The sequence below is a fragment of the Halichoeres trimaculatus genome, unplaced genomic scaffold, assembly GCF_033239565.1.
Source record: "Halichoeres trimaculatus isolate MK-OKI-2021-1 unplaced genomic scaffold, fHalTri1.1 fHalTri1_scaffold_11, whole genome shotgun sequence".
Taxonomy (NCBI): Eukaryota; Metazoa; Chordata; class Actinopteri; order Labriformes; family Labridae; genus Halichoeres; species Halichoeres trimaculatus.
Genome location: NW_027437189.1, coordinates 34,519,197 through 34,537,835, shown reverse-complemented (window position 1 = coordinate 34,537,835; position 18,639 = coordinate 34,519,197). Strand labels below are relative to the sequence as shown.

Genomic DNA, 18,639 nt, shown 5'->3' with positions numbered 1-18,639 from the left:
CTTGTTTTAATCAAAGTACTGTCTGTTAAATATGTCTCCAGCGGAGTCTGAAGAACTCACAGGATCTGAAAAACAGGAGCAGAAGAAAACAGTTCACTGCTTATTTAGCAGAAGGGTGGTTGTAACATTTACACTTCACCAACACTTTATTAGTTAAAGACGTTTTCTGAATTCAAAACCAATACTTTACAAAAAATGAGATAAGAAATGAGCAAAGATTTGATGAAACAGAAAAACGGACGTATACTTTATCTCCTGCACCATAGGTAGCATAGCACCCTCTGCTGTTTCTAAATCAAGTCTTACTTTGACAGGGTGACAGTGCTTTTCAAGCCACTTACATTCACAAACATAAGCCACTTCCAGGTACTTGTAGGTCCCCTTACAGGGGTCCCCAAACATGGAGTTACTGGCTTTGATCACACAGGTGTTCTTCCCATTGCAGCTGTAGAGTAAAAAGACAATAATTACTGTTTGAAATGTGTTGGACAACAAAAACCTGTTTGTATTAACATGTGTCTATTGTCTGTGTATGTTTTGGTAATTGTTTAGAAAAGAATATTAAAAATGAATAAAAAAAAGAAAAAAATCAAGTGGTTGTTGATTATCATTTAAAATAATCAATTAAAATTCAAGGCATCAGCCTTAAGAAAGAATAAAGAAAATTTAAAAACCTGGTTGATTTTCATTTTCATTTTGTGTTTCTGAAAATTCAAAATGTTAGATGACAGGAAAAAGGCCGCATTTTTGTTTCTGTCTTCTCAAATTTTGTGATTGTTTTTAGAAATATTTTTTTGTTTGTTGGTTTTTGAATATCCTGTTCTGAACAGAAAACCCAATGACCAAAACACACATGGACTGTCACTCTACATACATGTAGTGTTTATAAGTGAGGCAGACTGGATTACCTGTCAGCAACTTTGGAAGTGATGTGTGAGCAGTACACATCTGCTACTTTAGCCTCATTGCGGTTGTAGGTGCATGTGGTGCGGTCACCACGTCCATACTCAGCCCTCTGGACTGATATCACCAAACCATCGCCTGAAAGAAGGAGTCTGACACTGAGAGGTCATTACAAACATGATTCTGCTGATGTTTTTCATGTGAATGCACCACATAGACAAAGAGCACAACTTGTGATCTTACCACACTGAAGATGTGCCAAAGAGTTCTCACACGTCACGTGTCTAACTGTTAAATAGGGAGGAGATAAAAAGATGCAATTAGATTTATTTTTTAGCCATTTACATTAATTATGTCTTAACACAACCAAAACCTAAAGCACAATGATTTTGAAATAAATTCAATCAAATGCGTAGGAGCCAAAAAATTAACTCCACTTACTGCAAACATCCATAATTTGGACTGTCAAAAGAAACTTGAGCACAATATAAAACATGTTTAAGAAAAAAAGGGATTACAGTATATATATATATATATATATATATATATATATATATATATATATATATATATATATATATATATATATATATATATTTATATATTCTTTCAATAAATATCATTCTGAGAAAAAAAAAAGTCTATGATAAAAGGTAGAGTCTGCAGGAGTTTCCTCAAAAAAAAAAAAAAAAGAAAAGGAAAAGAAAAAAATAAATTCAACTTTTACAGGAATAACCCTTTTCAATTGTTTCCTCTGGGCCTCCATACATGTGTGTCAGTGTCTGTGTCTGCCTCGACCCCCTCCTCTACCTGGATGTTTATGTTTTGGTTGTATCGGGACATTTCTGAGTGGAGAGTAGGGGTGGTTACATCACAGTGTGCCCAGTGTGCAAGGGACTTAATTGATTAGTTAGTGGAAGCAGCTATACCAAGCATCTACGACAGTAGACTTAGAATAGAAGAATAAAATCACATCCAAAGTGAAATGAAACACCAAACAGATAATGCTTTTTCCTGTTTAACAGCTCGGAGAGCCCCAGACTGAACAAACGCTGACTTTCACTTACTTTCAGGAACTTGGAGAGCAGCACGGGACAAAAAGTGACGCAAGTTAGCTTCCTGCTAACCAGGTATGTGTCATATACCCGTGATTAGCTTGTGCTAACATGCCAAGTCAGGTTCATGGCCCTCGAGTCTCTCCAAAATAGCAATGTGATGCTACAGGGCTTAGTGAGTGTGTTCACACAGTCACAGTGTGTCATACACAGTCACAGTGTGAACAGGTGGCAGTGGGTGTGTGCTGCCGCTGGCACTGATCCAAGGAGGAGGAGCCCAGTTTGAATGTTGTGTTTACTAACAGGTGTCAAAAATTCCGGCAGATCCTACCTTTAAAGTAAATTAAACAAAAATATGGAAATTAACTTTTTTTTTCTTTTACCCCAGAGGCCTAATAAACAAGTAGATATGTGGATATGTATGGAAGTCTGTTTTTGCCAGTTTATGTATTTAAAAAAAAATAAAAGGTTAAAACATAATTGTGAGATACTGAGTCATAATACATCATTATAATGACTAAGTGTGCAATTATGACCCCACCCCCCCAAAAAAAAAAAAAAAAATATGTGGGGGGGGGGGGGGTTAAAATCCATTAAAAAAATGACATAGAAATGCAGACATGTGACTGACATGCTGGACGGCAGATGTAGTTGGTCTGCAGGTATTTATAGGTGCCTCTGCATGGATCAGATCCACTACCACTGACTTCATTTACACTTAGTTCACACACTGCTTTCCCATCACACCTGCAGGGAGAAGACAAAGAGCATGAGTCCAGCAAAATCCTAACAAAGGGGTAATACAAACTTCTCTTCACTCTTAGTATAAACGTATTGTAGCAGCTGTGCTATTTGTTCTGTGTTTGTGTGACGTTAGTTGTTCCTACAGTATGTTGGGTCAGTGAAGGCAGCAGGAAGGCTGTGAACGGGAGTGCAGCAGGAGGGAGGGGCAGAGGTGTGTGAGAGTGAGATGGAGCTGAGAGAGAGCTTAGACACTGACTGACAGACGTTTTTCTGAACTGAGAGTTGGTTGTTCTGTAACCCTGTTGCTGGCGTGGCCACGGCCAACAGTGGCCTGTTAATAAAAAGTTGTGCAACAAACCAGCGTCATCTTTAAGCGGCCGGTCGGTCGTTACAGTATCTTTAATTGTATAACAACTTGATTTCCCCGTGACTGGAATATTGTGCTAGTTTTTGAAGGCAGCCAAGCACCAGTTTGAAGGTAAGGGATGGAAGTCATTTCACTGAAGCTTCATGCAGTAATGACTGTCATAGATAAAAGGGGCTGTGAGGAGTTTCTAAATGCTCTTAAAAAAAAGCCTCCTTTCTAGATATATGCTTGATTATAATCCACTATTCAAAATGAGATTATCTGCACCAATATTGTTGGTTACAGGTTATTTTAAATTGCTACTTCTTAGCTTCCAGTTCGGGTCGTCCAGGATTGGACTGATTAACGGCACGTCTAGGTCTCTATGTCACATCATGCTGGCTTACAAGGTTTAGCAGTGAGAAGAGATAAAACACAGAGATCTGTGTTTTTTACTCTGCTAAAAACTATTTCTGTGACTGTAGTGATGGACTAATTAGTCTTAAGCTCGGCCTGTATCACTTTATAACACAGGGGTTAAGCTTTTTGATAATGTTGATTCCAACCCACAGTCAGCAGTTATTCTGCAGTGGTCTGTTCAAACTTGAGAGTCTATCAATAAAATGAAGAGTGAGGTTACGTTAGCTCTGCTTATGACTGGCAGGACATTGCCAGGATTCATTAATGTTACACATTACATCTCTTACAGTGTGTACCCACCGAAAGCGTCGCAAATTTTTTGCGCGTTGATATTACATACAAAGTCAATTTAAAACTGCTAATTGACGCTGTGTCGGGGCGAGCATAGAGCGGCGTCAGGCCTGGAGCGGCGAGCATTTCCAGAGAAAAACGCTTGATGCTTACCGCTAAAAACTTGACGCTCAAGTTGAAATAATTGAACCTTTCGAGCGAGTGAGCGTCTTGACATGCCAGGACAGCCTATCAGTGTGGAGATTGTCACTGATGGACAGGCGCTCTGCAGCTGGAATGGAGCACCTGTAGTTGGTATCCAGGCAGGAGATCTTGGCACCAACCCTGGATAGCAGGTCTTCAAACTGAGCAACAGTCAGCCTGAAGTACCGCTGGAACTGGCTGGACCAGACGCAGCTCCTGCAAGAGACGGTGGAACTCACCGAGCTCACACCGTCTCCGTAGGGTAGCATGCATCCAGTACCGATGTCGGCGCCTAGCCCGCAGCTGACTTCTCGACAGCAGGTTCAGAGCAGCGATGGTGGTGATCGGAGCCATGCTTGATGATGAAATGATGATGGCAGACTTTTTGTGCAATGAAGCCGCGGCGAGCTGTGAGCGGTGAGCGTTTTTTGCATATTTGTACCAGCATCAAAACTCGAGCGTCTAGCGCGGCGCGATTTCACTTGACGCGCAAATACATTCGCTCTCAACGCTTAAGGTGGGTACACAATGTTAGCCCACTGGACTGTCAGTTGCACTGAATATAAACAGCTCCTAAACTGTAGCAACTGTAGCTTATACTCTTACATAAACAACTTACAAACTGACAGTGTTTACTTGCTGTCACATCAGCCTACAGATACATCGAAGCATTCAGCTAACATATAGCTGGTTGCTACGTTTGCCTGATGTCACGTTTCAAACCGTAGTACTACGTAACTGTACTAATAAGTCCCTTACCACTGCGCATTGTATCCAGTAAAAAGTTGTCTTGAATAAAGAAAATTTGTTTAGATCCAATCTCCATTTAATGCCAAAACAAACATAAAAAAAGTAATTTTCAACAGTGTGCGGAGGCTTCGGGCCAGAAGGTGGCGAGGGAGTGCAATCAAAACAGATCCTCCTCATAACATCTTTACATATCTTGTTTCAGAGCCAATATCAGACCCGTCTCTGTCCCAATGAAGCTGGGAAATTTCACTGAACTGAACATATGAGGTCACACCAGCAACATAATACAAAGCCAGATCCAACATGCACGTACCGTCTCCTGATGACATCCGCCGCGCCCACCAGAGAACAATCTCTGTTTGAAGTCTTATGTGGAGCTTGATCCTCACTGCAGGTCACACTGTCTGCACGTCCATACAGGGCAGTCTGGACTCTGATCACCCCGGTATCTGTTACACAGCACAGAGGGAGAACATGAAAATTGTAAATGTTTGTAAATGTTGGTGAGGGAAGTGTTCTTTTACTTTTTGTACCCCTTCACTTCAGTCTGATTTAATAGTTTAATACGATCATAAATGCAACTGAGAATCTGAACTGATAAACTGACCAAACAGTTCGAAAGCTTCTAACACAAACTTGTGCTCAGAAAATCATACCACAGCTCAGGCGGTGGACGTAGTTGCCTTCACAGGTGGTCACTGTGAATGTGGAGACACCTGAAAGAAGAGATGATAGCAGAGAGTTCAACAGAAAGGCACAGTTTAAAAAAAATAAGAATAAAAAAAAGTTGGGAAAAGAAAATCCCCATTAAAGGTATTTACCTGGATCAACAACCATCAGGATTGCTGCAAGCACTGAAAAAGTGGATTGGGAAATTATTTAGACACAACACAGACAACCTGTAACCCAAACTAGCTTACAGAGGACTTCAGAGAGTATTCTCCATGCAGGTATCTCTAGTTTAACATGTCATTAGTTATACTCACACAGTGTGGGGCTCAGGTGGAGCATGGTTAGACAGAAAGCTGAGGTGAGTGTGAGCAGTGATATGAGAGCTGTGAGCACAGATCCTTGGTATTTATTCACTGAATCTACAACAAATGGCAGTTTGTTTTTCTCAAAGCTACCTCCCCCTAAATATTTTCACAATGCGAACATGGGATAGCAGCCGTCCAGTATCCAAAAGCACCTTCTGTTGACATCAGGCCAGTGTGTAAAATAAACATTCAAAGAATGAGAGGAGGAATAATCTGATAAAGTTTCACTTATCAACAAGATTGAACTGTTTGTGAATTACTGAAGAATTTCCTTTTTCAAAGATTTCAGAGCATCACAAAAATGAATAGCACTATCAGAGCTAACAGTAAGAAGGTCACCGGTTCAATTCCCCACCTTGGCCGGTGGGCCTTTCTGTGTGGAGTTTGCATGTTCTCCCTGTGCATGCGTGGGTTCTCTCCAGGTACTCCAGCTTCCTCCCACAGTCCAAAAACATGCTCATCAGGTTAATTGATCACTCTAAATTGTCCCTAGGTGTGAGTGTGTGCGTGCATGGTTGTCTGTCTATGTGTCAGCCCTGTGATTGACTGGCGACCAGTCCGGGGTGTACCCTGCCTCTCGCCCAAATGATTGCTGGGATAGGCTCCAGCCACCCGCGACCCTAAAAAGGATAAGCGGTACAGAAAATGGATGGATGGATATCAGAGCTAATGTGTTGTTCAGAGACCACTTCTTGCACATACTGTGGTTGATTTTCTTCAGTGTTTGTTTCCATGTAGATAATACTATCTCTTATTTGTTTCCAGCAGAGTGATACTCTGTTGTGAGTCAGCCTGTTTCTCTCTGTGCTCTTCAGGATGGACTTGTCAGTGTTAGATCAGCTCTGAACAGGAAGAAAAACAAACTCATGGCTTTTAAAAGCGTATGACATTGATTTAATTAAGTAGACCAAGAGGATCAGACAGTTTGAATACTCTGTTGTTTTGTTTGGTGGATTATTAACTTACAAACATTACAGACATTAAGTATTTTATTATCAAATTTCTGTTCATCACATTACATTAGGGGAGACTGGGGCTTGTTGTCACACTTTTCACACTAAAAGGCAATTCTTGGAGTCAGTACATCAGATTAAAAACAAATGTGTAACTGACAACAGGATGCCTTATGGCGCGGTCACACTGGCCATCCAAACCATGCAAAACCATGATTGACCCCCCACAGAGCCGTTCCCCCACTGGAGAGTAGCTACGGCCAGCGGTCATACTACTCCAATATGAACTAGACTTTAGCAGGTATCCCACATGCATGGCCCACCTACGTCATCATGAAGCATCTGTTTGCATGAAGCACAATCTCATCAGAGTCAGCACAATAAGGCACAGAGCACTGCTTCATATCGACTACAACTTTAGAGACTGATTTATAGTTAGTGGTTTTGGCCCAACACAGCCCTTTAACACTCCTGCTCTGTTTAAAATGATCGTCGAGAGATGCGCTTGCGGTGATCATGGATCACACACACTGTCCGCGTGCTTGTGTTCGTGCATGAAGTAAACAGTATTGAAGCCCACCTCTCTGAAGCGTACCAAAGCAGAGAGGGGAATCATGCTCAAGCATGGCACAGTCGCGGTCACACTGGCCATTCAAAACGTGCTTTAGGGCTGAAGCGTGATTAACAATTACTAATTTACAATTAAAAACAAAAATATTCATTTTACACATTTTGAATTCAAAATACAACTAACAAATGCTTTTACAGTACCATTTTTGGTGCACTGCGACATTTTTTATTCAAATTATTTTCTTTTGAAATTCTTTTGTTTTTTTGGTCTAGTTTGTTATTTTATCAGTTCCATTTTTCTTAAAGCTGTAGTCTACTGAACCTGTATTTGTAATACAACAAGCAAAAATAAATGTTGCTGGAGTTTGGGCTCACATAATCCTCAGTACCCTGCTCGGGGCACCCCAGTCTAAAAAGTCTGGGCACGCCCCTGCTTGCCACCGGGTGCCCCGTTGTAGCCTATGTTATGTTGCTCTGCTCCTCATCGGATGGATTTGTGCTAAACAGAGGGTTCAGCTCTTGGAATAGAGGGAGTTACAATGAAAGACAGGACTCACCTTTCCCCAGGTAAAAGTCAAACAACTTCTCAAGCGTTTATGTCCGCAGTGCACAAATCTATCTCTTATTGATTCCTAAATGTTTGAGTCAAATATCTTAAGCAAACTGCCAGAGCAGAGTGAACAATGAACCATAATATTATCATCTTTAGCTGACACAAACTCCAAACAGTGACTGTGTTTCCAGCTAGAAAACGAACATCTCTCCTCTCCCTCCTCTGTTTACCTTTGTGTCGCTGGTTGCTATTACTTGTGAGTTGTCCTCATGCTGAAAACGTGATTAACACGTGACTCCCGTCAATTCCCGAGACACATGAAAAAAAGCATTTAGATTTTTTAACATGAAAAATGAAAAGAAAAGTAACGCACAGTGAGTTGAATAAGTAACTTTAATCTGATTACTGGTTTGGTAATAGTAACGTGTTAGATTACTCCTTACTGAAAAAGGTGGTGAAATCAGAGTAATGCGTTACTTAGTAGCACGTTAACGGCATCACTGCACCTGACCATGTGGTAGAAAAAAACTGGTATTCCACTTTTTAGTTGTGCCCTTTGACGGGGAAGTTTAGCCTTGCAGAGCAGATGGACCTGCCTGATTCAGTTTCTGAACTCCTGCAGGTCCATCTTGCCAGGCTCCAATGACCAACGATTTCACTCGGCTAAATTCTGACCGGCCCAATCAGGGAAGAGAGGCGGGAGCTGTGGGAGCAGACGTGACGTCAGCAGACTTTTGTACTTGTCAGCGCTCCTTTGATTCTTAAATTAAATTTATAAAAACGGAAGCTGTCGTCTAACGCCTTTTTCACAGCTGTTTCTCATGATTCAGTAGTTGTCCATCTATTGTTTCTTGGAAGCATCGGCTCACATAAGCTACGTCATACCGTGGCTTGATGTGGATTGGTCTGTGGTGAGTGTGTTAATCAGAACAGTCGTCCAATCACCAGCTGCTGATTTTTTTGAAGGTCCCACCTCTGAAAAACAAATCTGAAAAGCTGCTACCCAGATGGACTTGTGAAATAATTCCTTGGCGGACATATGAAACTGTCTGTCTGGCGTGTCAGGTTAGGGGAAGGTTACTGCAATGTGACAACTTACCCATGTGACAACAAGCCGTAGTCTCCCAACATAACCCCAAGCCTGGGAAAACAGCTCTTATCTTAATTGCAACAATCATGTGGAATTTCTCAAACACATTATCTAAAACCCCACATTTCTTGGAAACAATTTACCACGTTGATCTCATATCTCTTAAGTAAGGGTGGGTCGACCATGTAAACATTCTGCAAAATCACTGAACAGCTGCTTGGACAGGATTTCTATACATTTCTTTTACTTAAAGTTTATTGTTCTATTTTTCCATATTTGTGTTTAAAATTTTTGCTTGTTGAAAAAAATACCCACAGTACTTTGTTCTGAATGTCACAGTTAGCCAGAAGCACAGGATGTGGTTGGAGGAGAAAACCTGCATAACTTGAATTTGACTGGAATCCAGATGGAATTCTCTTTAGAGCGTGACCCCGCCAGGACAGGATCAAAACATGGGGTGACTGATACATCGCAGATCGCTTCATCCTTAAAAAAACATCTGTATATGTGATTAATAGAAGTCTGTTAACAAATATCAACACTGTGTCACCTAATCATGTCCCATTCCTGGCACTCTCCTCACAGTTTCTGGCATTTTCCCTGCCTTCCCTCATTTCACTTTTCATTGCTGTCTTCCCATGGCAGCTTCTGATGTAACGGAAACAATCCACTGGTACACTAGGTGGTTCAACTTGTACAGTTTTTTCTGCACATGCCTCTCATAGTCAAATCAATTGTATGGTCCAGTAACCAGCAGGATCTTATACCCAACCCCCAACTCAGGATGTCTTGGCGGGGGTTCCAACAGAAGTCCCCTCACAGCTAACAGGAACTCCTCCCCCCTCGTATGAGACAAAGGCCCCAAACCAAATTGTTCTTTCTTTCAGTGCTGTGAGCTGTCTGTCCACTCAGCACAAAGTTACACGCAGTGCGTAGCTCCCAAGTCTGTGTCTGAGAGTCTGCAGCAAGGCTGGTCTTCACTTGATATACACTGCTCAAAAAAATAAGGGGAACACTAAAATAAAACATCCTGGATCTGAATGAATGAAATATTCTTATTAAATAGTTTGTTCTTTACATAGTTGAATGTGCTGACAACAAAATCACACAAAAATTATCAGTGGAAATCAAATTTTTTAACCCATGGAGGTCTGGATTTGGAGTCACACTCATAATGAAAGTAGTAAAAACACACTATAGGCTGATAAAACTTTGATGTAATGTCCTTAAACCAAGTCAAAATGAGACTCAGTAGTGTGTGTGGCCTCCACGTGCTTGTATGACCTCCCTACAACACCTGGGCATGCTCCTGATGAGGTGGTGGATGGTCTCCTGAAGGATCTCCTCCCAGACCTGGACTAAAGCATCCACCAACTCCTGGACAGTCTGTGGTGCGGCGTGGAGTTGGTGGATGGAGCGAGACATGATGTCTCACAGGTGCTCAGTTAGATTCAGGTCTGGGGAACAGGCGAGCCAGTCCATAGCATCAATGCCTTCATCTTGCAGGAACTGCTGACACACTCCAGCCACATGAACTCTAGCGTTGTTTTGCATTAGGAGGAACCCAGGGCCAAGAGCACCAGCATATGGTCTCACAAGGGGTCAGAGGATCTCATCTCGGTACCCAAAGGCAGTCAGGCTACCTCTGGAGAGCACATGGAGGGCTGTGCGGCCCTCTTAAGAAATGCCACCCCACACCATTACTGACTCACTCTCAAACCAGTTGTGCTGGAGGATGTTGCAGGCAACAAAACGTACTCCACGACGTCTTGAGACTTTAGCCGCGTTTCCACCAAGCAGTCCGGGTCGGTTCAGTACGGTTTGGGACGGTTTGGTACAGTTAAGCCTGATCCCGTTTGCATTTCCACAGCAAACTGTGCCCTCTCATGGTAGGGGGCGTGTAAGCAGGATGTCGAAAGCTGCAGCTGGTAAACAATAGCGCGACGCCGTAGCAGCTTACCCGCTATTAAATCCAACAAAGAAGAAAACGTGACACAGTAAACAAAGAGCACAGATGGAAGACATGCAGCATTTCGTCCTCTCTGTGATTGTCATGTAACTCTTTGATACAAAGTGCAATCAAGTTTTGTTTCAGAGAAGTCTGTGTGCCTCCAGGAGAAACGCAGCTGCTGTTGGGGTAAGTGATGATTCTTTTGACCATTCAACAGTCTGCAGTGTGTTGCGCCACCATCCGAGAGCGGATCGGTTCAGTCTGGCACCCATTCGGAAGGGCCCCAAAAAAGTAGGCCGGCTCGTCTTTGTGTTTAGGGATCTGTCCCGGGATGAGTCAGTGGAAACGCCACAAAATGCGCGCCGTACCGAGACGAACCAAACTGGTCTGCTTGGTGGAAACGCGGCTTTAGAAGTCCAGTGAAGTTTATGGTCTCGAGGTCCGCTGGTGGGTCGTGGGTGTCCCGCTGGAGGAAGATCTCCCTTCCATACTGGAGTAAGTTGGCAATTAATTCTGATTCACTCTGTTTCTAATGTCTGCAAAACACATGCTTTTTCAGGCCAACATTTTTTTTTATTTTGTGCACCCTGCTTGTGTTTATGTATTGCTGTAGACTGGTTGGTCAGGTTTTGTTTTTTTTTTGTACTGGTATGAACTTAGGGATCTGCATTCTCTTCTGTATGTTTTTTTCTGTATTTTTTAAAAGTTTTCCTCCAGGTCCATTACCATCTGTTAACTTATCTTTATTAATATATTTATTACACAAAATTAGAAAAAAGTTGAAAGTAGAGAACATTTCTGTAGTTACATGAACTGCTAATATTACCTGGAGGGTTTTTGGCAGAGCATAGGACAGAAATAAAGGAGCACACACAGAAAAAAACTCTCAAACTCTAGCTCTTCTCCTCTATTTAATTTAAGTTTTAAATTTATTAGATTTTCACAGAAGGTGGCTCAGACTTAATGATGTTTAGATATATCATACAGTGGTGAAAAGTTCTATTACTCAATCATTTTTCATCAACTTGGTTGGAACTGTGATAAAAAACATGTTTTACTTCCATAGGCTTCTATATTAACTCAAAAATTCACATATCAACTCAACTAAAATCCCTTTTTGATTACAAAACCCTCATATAAACCCACACTGGCGTATTGCATTTACTTAAAAAAATTATCCTGTTTTTGCAACATAACCATCTCATAGAAACAGGATTCAAAATCTGTGACATAAATATGTGTACGCATTTGGGCAACAGAAGGAGCAGACGAGTTATAGTTCTTTAAACACTAAATTGAAACTAGCAGCATAAAAATGTCTGGTTGTTCTGTGGTCAGTTGACAGAAATGATATTACACCATGGAGTCAACTTCTATCAGGTTCTGACTGTTACAGAGCAACCAGTGTTCTAGATTGAAGAGTGACCATGCTATCTTCTTACCCTCGGCCGAATGTGTCACTGATGTCCATAGACTGTAAAATAAAAATGGACGTCATCTTGTTCAGCTCAAAGTGAGGCCACCACATAAACAATGCTTTGCATCACGTTTAATGATGATGGACAGCTAACGTTTTTTATGTCGTTTTTTTTTTTCAGGGATTGTAAAATAGGTCAGAGAGAGAGCCAAGACTTACGACGGCATATTAGGGCCACTACAGAAATAAAAAAATAAATACATTTTCGAGAAAAAACTCAAAATTTCCAAGTTTCTAAAGTCGCAAATTTACGACTTTAGAAACTCAAAAATTTGCAAGTTCATTAAGTGGAAAATTTACGACTTAATAAACTAGTAAATGTGGGAGTTAACAAAGTCACAAATTTGGCACTTATACGCCATCGTAGTTATGTACTTCACTGCAAGATGGACCGAATTGTAAGCCTCATAAGATTGTACTTTGGAGTTGATCTCAGCAATAAGGAGACACTACTGGTTTAAGCCCAGAGTCATAGCATTCTTACGGGCTCAGAAAAAGACGTTGTCGTGCCATAGGGCTGTTCAGAAGAAAGCAGCACATGCATCTCTGCATCTCTAAAGCGTGGCATCCCCTGTGCCTGTGCATCAACTAACACCCGAGACTTTTTTAAAACTAGTAAATTTACAAATTTACAAGGTCCTAAATTTGTGACTTTTTTTAACTCACAAAATAACTAGTTTATTAAATCCTAAATTTTCAACCTAATGAACTTGCAAATTATTGAGTTTCTAAAGTCATAAATTTGCAACTTGAGAAACTCAAAAATTTTGAGTTTTTTTCTCAATTTTTTTTTTTTTTTAATTTTCCTAGTGGCCCTAATTATGCCGTTGTAAAGACCAGATTAGACTCTCAAAAGAGAAAAAATAAATTATTTTTGTCACACGGCTCCACTCATGTTCGGAGTCCCTCATGGCCTCTACTGCACATACTCTAGCTGCAGAATGGCTGCGCCTGTGACGGGGGTGTTTTGGCTTCAAAACTGTACAATGATAAAAGGCAGAGCCACACTGTCCCCTGCCTGTACTGATGTCAGTTAAGGGCATAGGTTAAGGGTCACCAGTTAACAGGGTCATACTTAACACTGTAACACCAGTGACGTCTTCAGTTGTGTTATTAAATGTTTGTTCTTTATCTAACCTTGATTGCACCTCAATTAACCATGTTTGACCACAAATAAGTAAAAGAAAAAAAAACAGAAAAAAACAGTTTTTACTTTGTGTATTTAATACAAAAGTTGGTTTCCGGTCGAGGTTATGGGAGTTGTTTACCATTAATCAAACTGGTGTTAAGTAAAAAGTATGTTTTTGGTGTTTACACCCTCACGTCGCTTGACCAACCATTAAAGCTTTTTCAGAAATTTCTTTACTTTTCAAATTCCTGTTTTTATAACTTAGTATCTGTTTTTGTGAGATAATATTTTGTTCAAATGGGAAAAAAAATAATTTAAAAATCCTGTTTTCAACAGGATTTTTTATTTTCAAGTTAATGCAATACGCCATCATATAAACCAGTCTTGAGAAAAGTGTCAACAGAGCTGATTGTTTGAATTTCATAAATTGTCAGCTGCTAATTTCAAAAAGGCATTAATAATAAAAATGACTATGAGCTACATTTCTACATGAAAATACCAGAAAAAGCTAATTTGTCATGTAAGACATTAGAAACAATGATAGCCCACAAACAAGTACATTTATTCAATTTGTAACTCCCTGAGACATAATTTAAAAAATTACAGGTATGCCTTGCAACATCAGAATTATTTACAGGCCCTGAAAGTGAATCTGACAAGTGAGGGGTTGGTTTAGCTGCTATGATTGGGTTTGAAAATAGAGACGTTTGCGGAGGAAGTTAAAGGAACCAGGCATTTGCTTGTAGAGCCCTTTCGCAGAGTTCTGGGAGACTTCGTGGTTTACCTGAAAATGAAAGAAGTCAGTGGTTAGAAGCTTCTTAGTACACAAAACAGCATTAAAGGGTCTAGATTTTCTGAGCCTATTTGTTGGTACAAGACATAAAACTAACCATCATCAACATTGTGACCAAGTCATCAGTGGTAGAGTTTTCCTCAAGAACACGGTCCAGTGTCTCCACATACCAGGAGCCTGACTGGGTGTCTCTCCAAGAAACATAACCTGTTTTAAAACACAAGGACACAGAGGCATTCAGAAAGTCTTCCATGTAAGGTTAGAACATGACTTTGGCTTGTATATTAAGAAAAAGGTCACTGAAAATAGAAACAGATGTATGTGTGCTGCTAACACACACACACCCACACACACACACACGCACACACACACACCAGGAAAAGTAGAGTAGGACACCAGGATGTCACTAGGGGTGGGTAGCGTTGCTCTGGCATCTGGTTCATCAGACATGCTCAGAGAGTCGCTGCTGGATGACATTGGAATGGCATCAGTCTGATCATCTGCTCCACCGAAGGAGGGTTCAACCTCATCAGGAGACATCTCAAAACCAGTGTCCCTCTCATCTTCAGGAGCAAAAACATTTTTTAGAACACTTTAGGTGCATTTGAGACCAGATAACAGATTCTTCAACTTTGTTTCTTTTGTGTAGTTTCTGTGAGATCATTTTACCTCCACCACAGGCTTGGATGAAAAAAAGTTTAGGTTTGCCCTGTAAGGAGGGACAATGGCGGCCATTTAGGTAGTTTGTTATGTGCTGAACTGGGACATGCTGCCCATCGACACCATACACAGCACCCGGGAAGCGGTTGTGACTGACCTGTGAACATTAAAAAGAACCTGTTGAATGTGAAAATTCATCGAAAAAATAAATAAAATCAAGATTTATGTGAAGATGTGTGAAGACAAAGTCCTACATCAGTCCCATGAGACAGCATAATAACCACGCAGCAGTCATACTGTGAATGGTCCTCCTTTGATAAGGCTGACAGCTGATGTTTGATTTGCTGAAATAAAAATGTAAATAAAAACATGTACAACACAGCATTCTATCTTGTTTCTGAAAGTGGACGTAAACAAATGCTTCTTACTCTTTGTTTCAGGTTGGTCTTAACTTCCACTATAAAGTTGAGCGCCTTGAATCTCCTCTCCAGCTTGTCACAGTCTATGTTCGACCCTTTGCGGTTACTGAGCTCGCTCTGAGGATCAAACTCCACGTTGTTTATGATAAGGCAATGTCCACATGGACTGGCATCCATTTTATAATTCTGGCATGAACGAAAGGAAAACAAAAGCACGCTTTAGATATGTTTCCTGGGATTGAATTAAATACCAATCACTTGTTTACACAGCAAGCTGAGCCTTTTCATTGATTGTGCCAACCTGAATACTGTCCCGTCGGGTTCTGCTGGGCAGCCTCGGCCTTATGCTCTCTCTGTCAGGTGCTGTGACATAAACATCATCACAGGCTATGCATGAAATGAATTACCAGAATGAAACCTGTGTTTACATACATTGTGTTGCTTACATGGAGTGGGAGTTGTGTTGGGCCTTGGCTGTGGACGGACAGCAACTTCATCTTTCTTTTGTGAACTAACCTCCATTGGAGATTCTATTCAAAGAACAAAGAGTTCACAGAAACACAGGCTTACATTAAGTGTAGGTCAGAGTAGTGCAAGATGAGCCTGTGGGTAAGCTGACCCACATTTTTTGTCATATGACCATAAATTCTGCAACTACTATTCAAAACCAGAGAGGGGGGGGGCTACAATCTAAGGGGTGAACATAATTTCATTTTTCCAATCATTCACTCAACTCTAAAAAGTTTGTGCATTTCTGTTTGTGGAGTCAAACTGTGGAACAGACTGGATGTCACTTTAAAAATGTGCAGTAACAAGCAAATATTTAAACTACACTTTAAAAAAGTACTACTAAACTCATACAGGTAATTTAGTAATAACATGGCTTTGGACCAAAACACTGATTACTATTAACATATGTAAGTAATTATAGTGAGTAACTTAAAATGTAGTTTTGAACAGATTTACTGTAGGGAATTTTAAAGTATTATGAGACAGATGTTTATGAATACTGTTGACACTGAAATTGGTTGAATAACATAAAAACTGTATAAACAATATGTGGATTTCTATTATATGGACATATAATGTATATAATGAGTTCTCGGAAGTGCAAACTTATATTGAGGATGTTTTGTTTGTTGTCATGGTGATTATTATGTAGAAGGGGGTTACTATTACCCATGAATTCATATTGTTTCCATGAATAATGACAGTGGGTTCTAAGTGATAATTTAGTATTGTATCTGATTTGTATTGAAGGGGCACGACTAGATAAGCTTTTTTGCTTCTTTCTGTTCCTTTGGTTGTTGTTGTTTGTTATTTCTTTATTTCCTTTTGTTTACTGTTTTATGAGTTTGAGATAAATAAAATAAAATAAAATGAAATAAATAAATTAAATTAAATAAATAAATATAATAAAACTACCCTCCACTTTGCTGTCCCTGTGATTGAGAAAAGCATATGATAATGTGGCAAGTTAGCTGTCTTAGCAAAAAAAAAATTTTATTTTTTTTTGCTGTCTAAGTAGGTTTTACATGTCAGTAACATGAAAGCAAATTTATCCAGGTCTAAAAAAGTGTACCATACTTGTTGATGATTTCTCAGCATATTAATGTGAACCATTTAGCTACAAATTAGCCTGAATTGCTCAGCGAGGTCATTTTTGGTGGCAAAGTGAGGTTGAACTGGTGGAGGTGGAGTAAACCCTGTCAGATGGTGGCTACCCCATGTTACTCAGACTGGCCTTCTAACCTATTTAGTTATCTTCTGTTATTGCTCCCCCATTCTTTCTTATCATAAAGTTACCTTTTTGGACCACGATGAAATGACGGATAAATTTAAACCAAAAATGTCTGTACATCATTTGCAGAGACAGGATCCCTGTCAGAAAAACTTCAAATCTAAGCGTTCTCTGTTCTCATCCAATAAAGTTCTGTCGTGGTGTGGTCTTTGTTGCGAGCATACTTAGATCCCAAATTGTCTAATACTGACACCATGTCCCTTAGCATCTTTTCTGAATGTGGAGTGGTTAGTTGTTGGTATGATAGTGGACCTAATTAAAAATCAAAACTTAGGCTTTGTTAATGCTCCTCACATTTGAGTCAAGTTACACATTTTTCTTTTGGTCATTGATTAGCTTTGTTAAATTTAACCTAAAGTTTCCTTGATGGTCATTTAAAATGGTTCTTAGATTTAAGCTGGAAAAAGTAAGTTTGTCTCTTTACCCCCAGTACAGGAGGCTCATTTTACCCACTGGCTTGGATCAATTTATCCCCTAAACTGGGGCAGGATGAGCCACAAGACTACTTTGATTTTGATAAAGTAGGTCATATTTTGATTGAGATCTAGCATTTTCACTGACAGGAATGAAGGTAGACGTTTTTGTTTTAGTACTGTATCACTTTCCCTTGCTCAGAGGACAGCAAAAGTGAAAATGGCTAAATTTAACCTACTCTCTCCTACTGGTTCATGTTTGCATTTATGAGTGTATCTTATCATTATTGTTATTGCTGAATGTAGCAAATATGTAATGTCATAACAAGGTAAAAACACACTTACTGACTGGGAGAGGCTTAACAGCTGGGCGGATGACCTGTGTAGGTGTTGCAGGTTGTACCTGAACTGCTGGAGCTCCATTCTGCAGCAGCTCTGCAATAGTGTGCTGACCTGTCTCCTGAAGGCACTCCAGAAATAATGGGAAGGCTCGACTCCCACGGGTCTCTAAATCCACGACTAACTTCCTAGCCCGATCACGTCTGGTCCTGCCGCTCTGAAACATTAAACGAGAGCAGGGTGTGTACCACGTTCAACACAGAGACAGGGAATGCGTGTATAAAACCTTGATTATCTTACCTTTATCTCATCGAGCATGTCCTGAGTGAAAACTCCCTTTTCATAAAGGCAGTCGTAGAGGTTTGAAGGCTCCAGGGCAGTCACGAGATTGACCCTGTTGCGCTGAAGAATCTTCTTGTGTCTTTCCTCCATTCTCTTTAATTTACTCACAACCCCAGCTATGGACACAAAAAATATTTAAAAAAAAAAAACCTCTAAAAGAGAAGCTGCTAAAACATGAAATATGTAAATGAAATGTGACGAAAAAGAAAAGAAAAGTCTTACCTTTTATTTAACGTGCTCAAAATGTAATTCTTTTCGGCGTCTTGATTGTGGTCTGTTGCGTTAGCTACTTCCTTGTTTACATCACCGCTGTCTTTGATTGGTCCACTCAGAGAGGGAAAGGCGACAAAGCGGGTGCGTTTGATTTATTCAAAATAGCGCCGTTGCCTTTAAAATAGCGTAGTACTCAGAATTGCCTCG

The 18,639-nt window shown here is 40.3% G+C and overlaps 2 protein-coding genes across 2 annotated transcripts; both read right to left on the bottom strand.

Annotated features, from left to right (window-relative positions):
* Positions 1-5,774, bottom strand: LOC141799797 (L-rhamnose-binding lectin SML-like). The gene is made up of 9 exons (XM_074682160.1): positions 5,679-5,774; positions 5,514-5,546; positions 5,349-5,408; positions 5,006-5,141; positions 2,590-2,705; positions 1,147-1,191; positions 909-1,041; positions 342-445; positions 1-65 (listed from the first exon to the last, which is right to left on the bottom strand). The coding sequence occupies exons 1-9, from the start codon at positions 5,701-5,703 to the stop codon at positions 7-9; spliced, it is 711 nt and encodes a 236-aa protein (XP_074538261.1). The 5' UTR covers positions 5,704-5,774; the 3' UTR covers positions 1-6.
* A 7,346-nt stretch (positions 5,775-13,120) lies between these two features.
* Positions 13,121-18,637, bottom strand: casp9 (caspase 9, apoptosis-related cysteine peptidase). Its single transcript, XM_074681104.1, has 11 exons — positions 18,442-18,637; positions 18,178-18,335; positions 17,884-18,094; positions 15,771-15,854; positions 15,626-15,687; positions 15,334-15,510; positions 15,160-15,249; positions 14,915-15,062; positions 14,620-14,808; positions 14,343-14,452; positions 13,121-14,236 (listed from the first exon to the last, which is right to left on the bottom strand). The coding sequence occupies exons 2-11, from the start codon at positions 18,307-18,309 to the stop codon at positions 14,132-14,134; spliced, it is 1,308 nt and encodes a 435-aa protein (XP_074537205.1). The 5' UTR covers positions 18,310-18,335; positions 18,442-18,637; the 3' UTR covers positions 13,121-14,131.
* Positions 18,638-18,639: the final 2 nt, after the last annotated feature.